The sequence below is a fragment of the Ornithorhynchus anatinus genome, chromosome 10 (genome assembly GCF_004115215.2).
Source record: "Ornithorhynchus anatinus isolate Pmale09 chromosome 10, mOrnAna1.pri.v4, whole genome shotgun sequence".
In the NCBI taxonomy this organism is placed as follows: Eukaryota; Metazoa; Chordata; class Mammalia; order Monotremata; family Ornithorhynchidae; genus Ornithorhynchus; species Ornithorhynchus anatinus.
Genome location: NC_041737.1, coordinates 52,215,607 through 52,227,637, shown reverse-complemented (window position 1 = coordinate 52,227,637; position 12,031 = coordinate 52,215,607). Strand labels below are relative to the sequence as shown.

The 12,031-nt window shown below is 62.5% G+C and overlaps 1 protein-coding gene across 1 annotated transcript; it reads left to right on the top strand.

Annotated features, from left to right (window-relative positions):
- Positions 1-4,236: 4,236 nt before the first annotated feature.
- ZNF865 (zinc finger protein 865) lies at positions 4,237-10,946 on the top strand. Its single transcript, XM_039913247.1, is given in 4 exon segments — positions 4,237-4,413; positions 7,406-8,980; positions 9,033-9,749; positions 9,752-10,946. Coding segments are annotated over 3 exon segments (3,255 nt in total). The 5' UTR covers positions 4,237-4,413; positions 7,406-7,458; the 3' UTR covers positions 10,768-10,946.
- The last annotated feature ends 1,085 nt before the right edge of the window (positions 10,947-12,031 follow it).

Genomic DNA, 12,031 nt, shown 5'->3' with positions numbered 1-12,031 from the left:
CCTTATTCTCCCTAAAATCCATGATCCTTTTCACCACCCCCCCAGGCAAAACGACAAGGTGGCACCTACACTCCCAAGCCTTTTACCTCTGCTTGCGCTCTCCTACCCATCTTGGAGCCAGGCATGAAGCGGTACCAACGCTTACGGGAATGACTAGAATGGAGGGGAAAGGGGAAGCAGGGTGACTGAAGAGAAGGGCAGGGAGGCTGGGGTTGCAGAGGACTTGGCGAAGGAGCTACAGGACCACGGGGGGAGACCCAGGCCACTCTCTGAGACTGGATGGCGAGCACCTTTTCACAGAAAAGTGATCTCCTTCCCATTTCTCCCTTCTTCCAGATGGTTTCCTGTGGACAAGCCCCAATGGAGCCCGTTGCCCTCAACTCCATCTGAAGCCCAAGGAGAAAGCCAATTGCTCCCAGCCACCAGATGAAGGACTTGGGGCTGGATCACTGGCTGACAACTACAAGGCAAGGAAACTGGGATGACCTACCTCCTGAACCTGAAGGCCCTTGGAGTCCGCCCAACTGCTTTCTGTAAGTGAGAAACCCTCCCTCCTGGACCATCAGCTTTGCCCAGGGAGCTTTTCCTCAATTCATTCATTCAATCATATTTATTGAGCGCTTACCGTGCGCAGACCATTGTACTAAGTGCTTGGAATGTACAATTCAGCAATAAAGAGAGATCCCTGCCCACACCGGGCTTATAGTCTCGAAGGACAGAGAAGACATCAAAACAAGTAAACAGACATCAATATTAAAAAAATAGAATTATAGACATATATACACATCAAAACAAGTAAACTCATGCCACCCCACCTCTCACCTCTAAGGCCAGACCTTCCTGGGCTCCCAAACCCTTCTCCATCTCTGGGAAAGCATCGATCTAGCGACTCTTGGTCCTCACAGAACATCCATGGAGTCACCCACAGTAAAGACAGTGGCCACTCTTCCGCCAGTGTACGTTTTTAATGGTATCCGTTAAGCGCTTACTAGGTGCCAGACACACTGGGGTAGCTAATCTGGTTGGACACAGTCCATGTCTCCCATGGAGCTCACAGTCTTAAGACAATCTTCACTCCCATTTTGCAGATGAGGTAACTGAGGTACAGAGAAGTGAAGCGACTTGCCCAGGGTCACGCAGCAGACAGGTGGCAGAGCCGGGATTAGAACCCAGGTCCTCTGACTCTCAGGCCTGGGCTGTTTGCAGTCGGCCACGCTGCTTCTCTGAAGTGTCTTAGGTAGTGCCCTTAAGGGCCAAGAAAGTGCGATGGGGCTCTCACCGCTTACCCATCATGGACTGCACTTTTGTTCCCTGTGCCTCCACACTATCCTGTACCTGTCAGATCTGGATCATTCCAATAGAACAGACCCTGAGCTGAAGCCACAGTCCTACTGGTCTTGTGGCTGAGGTTTCTAGTGATCCGATCACCTTCTGCAGCGCTGACACATAATAATAATAATGACGATGATAATATTTGTTGAGCGCTTTCTCTGGGTCAATAACTATGGTATTTGTTAAGTGCTTACTATTTGTACCACGGGGTAGACACGAGATCATCAGGTCCCACAAGGGCCTCACAGTCTAAGCAGGAGGGAGAGCAGGTATTGAATCCCCATTCTGCAGATGAGGGAAGTGAGGGACCGAGAAGTGAAGCAATCTGCCCAAGGTCACCCAGCAGGCGAGCGACGGAGCCGGGATTAGAACCTAGGTCCTCTGACTCCCAGGCCGGGGCTCTTTCCCTTCCTCCCCTTCCCTTCACCTCTGGGGGAGATCGGACACCTGGATCTTTTGGAAAGGGAACAAGAGACCAAGTCAGCAGTGGGAGTGCAATTAGCGGTTGGGAATTCTGGAGAAAGTTCAAAGGCTTGATTTCTCTTCTTTCAGATGGTGGGGAGATGGAGGCTAAGTGGCCAATGGGGAGTTTTATCAGAGCAGGGTTACAAAATGCCCGAGTTTGGTTTTTTCCCTTAGGGGTTGGAATGACTGGAAAGGAGGAGCCAAGATTTTCAGAGCTGGAAGAGGAAGCAGGTCAGGAGGGAGGGAGAGATGATCGTTATTTCCATCCCCAATATATATCTTCCCCTCACCCCCTGTTTCCTCAGAACTAACTTATTGCAGGAGGAGAAGCAGTGAGGCCTAGTGGATAGACCCTGGGCCTGGGAGTTAGAAGGACCTGGGTTCTAATGCCGGCTCTGCCACTTTGCTGTGGGACCTTGGGCCAGTCACTTCACTTCTCTGGGCCTCAGTTAACTCACCCGTAAAATGGAGATTAAGACCATCAGCTCCTTGTGGGAATGGGTCTGTGTCCGACCTGATAAGGTTGTATCTACCCCAGGGCTTAGTACAATGCCTGGTATGTAGTGAGTGTTCAACAAATATTAAAAAAGAGACTCGTAGGAGGAGGTAGTAAATACATCTGTTTTCCGTTTTACTCTGCTCAGTGCTCGCTGGGGGGCTTGGGTTGTCGGGGAATAGAAGGTCTATCAATCAGTAGCGTTTATTGAGCGCCAACTGGGTGCAGAGCACTGCACTGCACACTTAGCAGAGTCCAACAGATGTAGAATAAGAATACCTGCCTTCAAGAAGTTTACAATCTGGCAAGGGAGGCAGACACTAAAATAAATAACAAATAGGAGGGAGAAGGAAATGGGGCTATGTAAATGCATTAATGTTTTAAGTAATAGACTATGTAACCTAGGTACATGGGTATTAGAGGGGTTGTGAGTACTTAAGTGTCTCCGTGGTGGGGAAGTGCCAAAATAGTAGGAGGGGGAGATGAGGGGGGAGATGAGAAATCACTTAGGGAAGGCCTCCAGGAGGAGATGTGATTACAGAAGGGTTTCCTAGATGGGGAGAGCCATGATCTGTCAGAGTAATAATAATAATAATCATGGTATTTTGTAAGCGCCTACTATGTGGCAAGCACTGTTCTAAGCGCTGGGGTAGATACAAGCTAATCAGGTTGTCCCACGAGGGGCTCACAGTCTTAATCCCCATTTTACAGATGAGGTAACTGAGGCCCAGAGAAGTGAAGTGACTTGCTCAAGGTCACACATCGGGCAAGAGGCAGAGCTGGGAAGAGAACCCACATCCTCTGACTCGCAGATCCATGCTCTTTCCACTAAACCATGCTGCTTCTCTCTAATCCCTGCTCCACGACCTGTCTGGTGCATGACCTTGGGCAAGTCACTTCACTTCCCTGGGCCTCAGTTACCTCATCTGCAAAATGGGGATTAAGACTGTGAGCCCCTTGTGGGGCATGGACTGTGTCCAACCTGATTGACTCGTATCTACCCCAGCACTCAGTACAGTGCCTGGCGCATAGTGAGTGCTTAACAAATACCATTTTTTTCTTTTAAAGGAAAGGGTGGTGCAGAGAGTGTGAACAAGAGGTCAGCAACAAGATGAGAATGAGGCCCCAGAATTAGGAATGAAAAGCGTGAGCCAGGGCATAGTGGCAGAAGAGAGTGAAAAAGTTTGGAGGGAGAGAGATTGATTGAGTGCTTTAAAGCTAACGATCCAGGGTTTCCGCTTGGTGTGGAGAGGAATGGGCAACTGCTGGAAATTTTTAAGGGGAGTTAGGAAACCTATGGAGAAGGATGTTTTAGAAAAATGATCTGGGAAAGAAAGTGAAGAGTGAACAGGAAAAGGGAGACACTAGGGAGGGAGATCAGTGAGGAAGCTGATTCAGTAGTTAAGCCAGGATAGACAAATGTCCGGATCAGTCAGTCACTTATATTTATTGAACACTTACTGTGTGCAGAGCACTGTACTAAGCGCTTGGGAGAGTACAGTAGAAAAGTAGAACAGGCACAATCCCTGCCCTCGATGAGCTTGCATCTAGCGGGGGAGACAGACATGAATAGAAATAAGTAAAATGACAGATATGCACATAAGCGTGGTGGGCATCAGTATGGTGGCCATTTAGATGGAGAGGGAGGGGTGGATCCAGGAAATGTTTTGGAGGAAAAACTGGAAGGATTTGGCAACAGAAGCAGTATGGGGGTTGACAGCGAGGGAGGAGTTAAGGAGAATGCCAAGGTCGTGGGCTTCAGGGCCGGGGAGGGTGTGGAATGGCCAACTGTGATGAGAAAGTGAGGGGGAGGAGACGATCTTGTTGCGGGGAGGTGAGATAAGGGATTCGGTTTTGGACAGATTGAGCTTGAAGTGCCAGTGAGCCATCCTGGAGGCAGAAGGAAATATGAGATTGCAGAGGAGAGAGGGTCAGGGCTAGCGAGGTAGATTTGGAAATCATCTGCATAGAGGTGGCAGTTGGAGGCACGGGAGAGGATGAGCTGCCCAAGGGAGTGAGTTTAAAGTCAGAAGAGAAGGGTTTGCAGAACAGAGCCATAGGGGACACCCGGAGTTAGGGGGAGAGCTGGCAAAAGAGACGGAGAAGCAGCGGTCCGAGAGGTAAGAGGAGAACCAGGAAAAGACTGTCAGAAAAATCCAAATTGGCGTTTCCAGGAGAAGGAAACGGATGAAGGGTCGAAGGCAGCGGAGAGGTTGAGGAGGATTACGGCAGAGTAGGGTCTGTTAGATTTGGCACGAAGGAGGTCATCGGTGACCTCGGAGAGGAGCGGTTTCAGGGGAGTGAAGAAGGGAGTTGGAGGAGAGGAAGTAGAGCTGGCAGGAGCAGACAACCCATCGGAGGGGTTTGCACCGGAACGGGAGAAGGGGGACAGGATGATAGCTGCATGGCGCAGTGGGATCCAGAGAGGAATGTTTGTTTTTTTTTAGGATGGGGGAGATGTGGAGATGTTTGAAGGGAGAAGGAAAGGGACCACCAGAGGCTGACCGGTCAAGGGTGGCGTTGGAGGGAGGGAAGAAGAGTGGGCACAGCGGCTTTTTACACGGTGAGAAGAGGTGGGACTGGAAACACAGAGAGATGAGAAGCAGTGTAGTGTGGTGAATAGAGCAGGGGCCTGGGAGTCAGGAGGTCATGGGTTCTAATCCCGCCTCCCCCGCTTGTCTGTTGCGTGACCTCGGGCAAGTCACTTTGCTTCTCTGTGCCTCAGTTACCTCATCTGTATAACGGGGACTGAGACCGTGAGGGCCACGCGAGACAGGGACCGTGTCCAGCTCGATTTGCTTGGACCCACCCCGGCGCTTAGTGTAGAGTGCCCGGCCCACAGTCAGCACTTACCACGTACCATCATCATCATTTTCAAAACTGACTGAAGATCTCTTGTCCCGTCTCCCCGCTGCCCATTTTCAAACCCTTCAAGTCTGAGTTCCCCTTCTGGGGGCGGCCTGAACTTCAGAGTCTAGAGGACTGCAGTATATTTTGAATGCTGGCTCCGGGCAGAGTATTGCACCAAGGGCACGGATGAGTTGGACAGAGTTGGCAGACAGGACCCCTGCCCCGAAGGAGGTTACAGGGTAGCGGAGACCGAGACCGAGAGAAATTACAGGTGGTGGAAGGGAAGGAGTTTAAAGAGTGGAATGGAGAGGAAGGCCTGGCTAGGTGCTAGTTAGTTAGGACTTAGTTAGTTAGTGAGGACATAGTTAAGACTTAACTGGTGCCATGTAAAGAACAGAAAGTGGGGGGCAGGAGGGGACCTGAGCATGGGGGAAATAAACCCGAGGTCCCACAGTGGGGAATGGCAAGTATAGTGGCGGGGGATGTTGGGGAGCTTCGTAGGGATTGCTGAGGCCTGCCTTGGAGGGGGCACGCGAGGTTGGGAATTGGGAAGGTGTGTGTGTAATGTGGGTATTTGTTAAGCGCCTACTATGTGCAGAGCACTGTTCTAAGCGCTGGGGTGGAGACAGGGTCATCAGGTCGTCCCACGTGAGGCTCCCAGTTAATCCCCGTTTTACCGATGAGGGAACCGAGGCCCAGAGAAGTGAAGCGACTCGCCCACGGTCACACAGCTGAGCCGGGAGTCGAACGCATGACCTCTGACTCCCAAGCCCGGGCTCTTTCCACTGAGCCACGCTGCTTCCCTATATATATAGAGAGAGTATATAGTGTGTATATGGGGCGGGGGGGGGGGGGCGTTAAACTCTTCGGGCCCCTTTAAAAGGCCTTTGCTCCTGCAGTGCAACTCCCCCAGGACCTCGGCCGTCCTGGCTCGCCGACGCCCACTGTCCAGCGCGGGGACCACCCTGCATTCATTCATGCAGTCATTCATCCAATCGTCTTTATTGAGCGCTTACTATGTGCACAGCCCAGGACTAAGCGTTCGGACAGGGCCACGGGGCAACAGCTAGAGAGCATCCCCGCCCCTCATCGGGCTGACAGGAGCAGGGCAGCCGCGGGGGGGGGGAGGGGACGGGGAGGGAGGGGGCGGGGCGGGAGGCGGAGGGCCGGAGTGCGCAGGCGCGGGCGGTTGGCGCAAGACGGAGGGGCGGGGCCGCTTCCTCCCGGAAACGCTCCTGCCCCGAGCGGCCGCGCGGACGCAGCCCCGCCCCCTGCCGCGCGCTCCGCCTATCGTCGGCGCGCGCGCGCTCGCGCGCTCTCTGGCGCCTCCCTCCCCGGGCAGCCCCGAGTTCGCTCCTTCCGCTTCCGGTGGGGGGGAGGGGGGAGGGGGGAGGCACTTCCGGTTGGGCCCTGGGGTCTCCCCGACGCGGCGGCGCCTCCTTCCTCTTCCTTCCTCCTCCCTCCTCCTCCTCTTCCTCTCCCTCCTCTTTTTCCCCCTCTTTTCTTTCCCGTCCCCGCCCGCCCCGTTCCCCTCCCCCCCCATCCCGTCCGAAGGACAGCGACCCTCCCCCGCCCCCCCCAGGTAAGAGCCCGGGGTGGGGGGAGGGGGGAAGGAGACCCCTCCCCCCCATATGGCGGGGGCTCGGGGTCGGGCATCCCGGGGTCAGAGGTCAGCCCCGCAGGGCGAGGGGCAGGACCCCCCCCTTCTCACCCAGCGCCCCCAATGCTACCCCCCTGGGGGGGTCATCGCTGCCCACGGGGGGACCCCCCCCCCCCACTTCTCCCCTTTCCCTCCTCCCAGAGCGACGGGCTGCAGAAAGAGGGTGAGGGATGGAGTGGTCTGTGGGTGTCTATGTGGATGTGTATCTCCCCCAGCGCTTAGAACAGTGCTCTGCATATAGTAAGCGCTTAAATGTCAACGTTATTATTACGTGGGGGGCGGGGGACCGTTGCATAGGGAACCCCCTTCTAGACGGAGCATCTCTTGGCTCCTCCACCCGCCCTCCCCACCGTCGGCCCGGGGGTCAGTGGGCAGCCTCGGACGGGATGCCCGGGCCCCCGAGACAATGGAGAGGAGGCAGGGGGTTGGGCACCCCCGGGGCAGATGAAGACGAACGAGGGCGGGACGCGGGGAAGGGCTTAGTACGCCGCACCCGGGGAGCGTCCGGTAGATGCCGTTGCTTCCCCGGGGACGACCGGAGGCGAGGGATGGGGAGGGCCAGCTTTCCCGCTTTTTATAACCCGCTTCTTCCTCCCTCACAGGATCCCCAGCGCCCCCCGCCACGAGCTGCCGTGGTCCCTGGGGGGGGGCGGAGATGGAAGCAAACGCGGGCGGAGGCGGCGGGGTCGGCGGCGGCGAGGACGGAGTCCATTTCCAGAGTTATCCCTTCGACTTCCTGGAGTTCCTGAACCACCAGCGCTTCGAACCGATGGAGCTCTACGGGGCCGGGGGGGGCGGCGCCGCCCACGACCACCCCAAAGCCGTGGCTACGCTCCCCTGCCCCCCGCCGCCCCCGGGCCCCCCCCAGTATGACTACGTGCCACCCCCGCCGCCGCCTCCCCCCTTCGACCGCCCCGCCCCGCCGCCCCACAAGCCGAAGGACTTCAAAGCCGAGACCCCGTCGTCTTCGTCGGCCGCCGCCTCCTCCTCCTCTTCCTCCTCCTCCTCCGCCTCCGCCGCCTCCTCTTCGGCCAAGAAGCCGGAGGCCCCCCTGCCTCCGCCGCCGCCGCCGCCGCCTCCGGGGTTCGGGGCCCCCCCGGCCGGGCAGCCGATCTTCGACGCGGCCTTCGGGGCCCCGCAGTGGGGCATCGTCGACCTCTCCGGCCACCAGCACCTCTTCGGGAGCCTGAAGCGCGGCGGGGTGGGCGTGGGCGGGGTGGTGGGGACGGCGGGGGGCGGCCTGCCTCCGGTCCCGCCCGCCGCGGCCCTGCCGGCGGCCGTCTCGGCCGCCTCCGCCGTCCCGTCCCCGGTCCCGCCGCCCGCGCCGGTCCCCCCGGGGGACCCCGCCAAGGACGACAAGGGCTACTTCCGGCGGCTGAAGTACCTGATGGAGCGGCGGTTCCCCTGCGGCGTCTGCCAGAAGTCCTTCAAGCAGTCGTCGCACCTGGTGCAGCACATGCTGGTGCACAGCGGGGAGCGGCCGTACGAGTGCGGCGTCTGCGGGCGCACCTACAACCACGTGTCCAGCCTCATCCGCCACCGCCGCTGCCACAAGGAGGCCCAGCCCCCGCCCGCCGGACCCGCCCCGCCGCCGCCCCCCGCCCCGCCCGGGCCGGGCCCCGGGCCCGCCGACGGGGGCGCCCCGCCGCCCCTCCCGGCCCTCGGCGGGGCGCCGGCGGCGGAGGGGGCGGGCGCGGCGGCGCCCCCCGGGCCGCCCCCGCCCCCTCCGCCTCACCCGCCCGCCGCCGGGAGCGGGGACGGCCCCTTCACCTGCTCGCTGTGCTGGAAGGTGTTCAAGAAGCCCAGCCACCTGCACCAGCATCAGATCATCCACACGGGGGAGAAGCCCTTCAGCTGCTCCGCCTGCGGCAAGAGCTTCAACCGCCGCGAGAGCCTGAAGCGCCACATCAAGACGCACTCGGCCGACCTCCTGCGCCTGCCCTGCGGCATCTGCGGCAAGGCCTTCCGGGACGCGGCCTACCTCCTCAAGCACCAGGCGGCCCACGCGGCCCCGGGCTCCGGCCCGGCGGCCTCCTCCCCGGCCTCGGCCCGCCCGGACTACCCCTGCGACGTCTGCGGCAAGAGCTACGCCGCCCCGCAGAGCCTGCTGAGGCACAAGGCGGCCCACGCGGCGGCGGCCCACGCGGCGGCGGCGGCGGCCCACGCGGCGGCGGCGGCGGCGGCCGGGCCCGGCGCCGAGGGGGCCAAGGAGGCGCCCCGGCCCCGCCCCCGCCGCCCCGCCGCCCGGCTTCCCCCCCTACCTGCTGCCCCCGCCCGAGCCCGGGGCGGCCGACGAGAAGGCGGCGGCGGCGGCCGTGGTGTACGGGGCCGTGCCGGTGCCCCTGCTGGGGGCCCACCCGCTGCTCCTCGGCGGGGGCGGGGCCGGGGCCGGGCCGGGGGCCGCGGGGGGCGGGGCCGGCGGGCCGGGGCCGGCCGCCAAGCCCTTCTGCTGCGGGCTGTGCGGCCGCGGGTTCGGGCGGCGGGAGACGCTGAAGCGGCACGAGCGCATCCACACCGGGGAGAAGCCGCACCAGTGCCCCGTGTGCGGCAAGCGGTTCCGGGAGTCCTTCCACCTGAGCAAGCACCACGTGGTGCACACCCGCGAGCGGCCCTACAAGTGCGAGCTCTGCGGCAAGGTCTTCGGCTACCCGCAGAGCCTCACCCGCCACCGCCAGGTCCACCGGCTGCAGCTGCCCTGCGCCCTGGCCCCGCCCCCCGGCCCCCCGGGCCCCGGGGGCGGCGGGGCGGGCCCCAGCGGGCTGGGGCCCGGGGCGGCCGAGGCCCTGAGCTACGCCTGCTCCGACTGCGGCGAGCACTTCCCCGACCTCTTCCACGTCATGTCCCACAAGGAGGCGCACATGGCCGAGAAGCCCTACGGCTGCGACGCCTGCGGGAAGGCCTTCGGCTTCATCGAGAACCTCATGTGGCACAAGCTGGTGCACCAGGCGGCCCCGAGCGCCTGCTGGGCCCCGACGGCGGGGGCGGGCCGGCCGGGGCCGCCGGCGGGGCCGGGCCGGCGGGGGCCGCCGAGGCGGCCGGCCTGGAGAACGGGCTGGCGGGGGAGGTGGGCGCGGCGGTGGCGGCCCTGGCGGGCGCCACGGGCGAGGAGGCGCCCCCGCTGCTGGCGGCCGGGGCCGGGGAGCGCTTCAGCTGCGGCACGTGCGGGCAGAGCTTCAAGCACTTCCTGGGGCTGGTGACCCACAAGTACGTGCACCTGGTGCGGCGGACCCTGGGCTGCGGCCTGTGCGGCCAGAGCTTCGCCGGCGCCTACGACCTGCTGCTGCACCGGCGCAGCCACCGGCAGAAGCGGGGCTTCCGCTGCCCCGTCTGCGGCAAGCGCTTCTGGGAGGCGGCCCTGCTGATGCGCCACCAGCGCTGCCACACGGAGCAGCGCCCCTACCGCTGCGGCGTCTGCGGCCGGGGCTTCCTGCGCTCCTGGTACCTGCGCCAGCACCGCGTGGTGCACACCGGCGAGCGGGCCTTCAAGTGCGGCGTCTGCGCCAAGCGGTTCGCCCAGTCGTCCAGCCTGGCCGAGCACCGGCGGCTCCACGCCGTGCCCCGGCCCCAGCGCTGCGGCGCCTGCGGCAAGACCTTCCGCTACCGCTCCAACCTGCTGGAGCACCAGCGGCTGCACCTCGGCGAGCGCGCCTACCGCTGCGAGCACTGCGGCAAGGGGTTCTTCTACCTCAGCTCCGTGCTGCGCCACCAGCGGGCCCACGAGCCCGCCCGCCCGGACCTGCGCTGCCCGGCCTGCCTCAAGCTCTTCAAGGACCCCGGCTACTTCCGCAAGCACCTGGCGGCCCACCAGGGCGGCCGGCCCTTCCGCTGCGCCGCCTGCGGGGAGGCCTTCGCCAACACCTACGGGCTCAAGAAGCACCGGCAGGTCCACAAGGTGGAGAGGCTGCAGGCCCAGGCCCAGGCCCAGGCCCACGCCGGGGGGGCCCTGGCAGCCAAGGACACCTGAGGCGGCGGCGGCGGGGACCGGGTCGCCGGGGGGCGGGCGTGGCCTCGGGACCCTCCCTCCCCGCCCCGGTCCTCCCTCCCCACGGACTCCCGCAGAAAGGGACCCGAGGCCTCGTCGCGGGGGGCCACCCCGCCGGCCCCTCGCCCTCCCCCGGCGGGCCTGCCGTGCTCCCCCGCGCCTCCGGCCGCAGAGGCGGGGAGGCGGGGGCGGAGGGGCGGGGGGTCGGGGCGCCCCCGAGGCCCCACGGAGACCCGACCCGCCGGCGGCGCCCGCCCTGTCCGCCGACACCCACCCTCCGCCCCTTCCCCTCGCCGAGTCTCTCCCCAGACACCCCCCGGACCCCAGCGGCGACCTCCGCCTCCAACCCCCCCGCCCCCGCCCCCCGATCCCCGATCGCGAGTGGATTCTGGTCCGTCCGCCCCGCCCCCGTGCCCGGCCGGAGTGGGTGGTGCCGTGGGGGGGCGGGGGGGACCCGTTTCTGTTTTGATGCTGGGGTGGGGTGGGAAGGGGTGGGGAGGTTGTACAGACGAAGCGGACAATAAAACTGTCAACGCGGCTTCTTGGGAGGGGGGGGTCGTTTTTGCCCTCCCACGGAAGGGCCCCCCGAGTGGGGGCCTCTGAGCGGGGAGTGACTCCCACCTCATCCCGACGAGCCCGGGCCATCTACCCCCTCCCCTGCGGCACCGGAGAGGTCGGCCTCCCTGCCCCTCGGACTTCCCCTCCTTCAGAGCGGTTGGGGCTTTTATTAAGCACTAGCCTAGGCCAAGCGCTGAATTAGTCGCGTGCGGAGGGGGCAGATCAATCGCAGCCTCATCAAACGCCGGCCCTGCCGCACCAGAGACTCACGGTCTAGAGGTGGGGGGGACCGGCTGTTGAATCCCTTCTTTTTCCAGATGAGGAAACGGAACCAGAGAAGCAAAGGGACTTGCCCCTAACCCTACAAGAGCAGCGTGCAGAGCTGGGATGAGACCCCCCGGGGAAGTGCTCTTCACCTGACCCCACCCTCCACCTCCAAGGGATCTCAGCCTGAGGAGGGGGCTGGAGCCCCCCTCTGACCCACCCCCCCATGTCCCAAACAGAGCCACACCAGACACGTCCCCAACAGAAACGCCTTTAATCAGAAGTAACAGGGTGTGTGAGCACCGACCCCCTCTCTGGGGTGTAATGAGGGGGGAAGGGGCTCCGTGACCCCCAGGTGACTTTCGCTTCCCCGTTCTGCCGTCCGGAGGGTGGCACCTATCCGCCGGGGAACGGGAGACCCTCC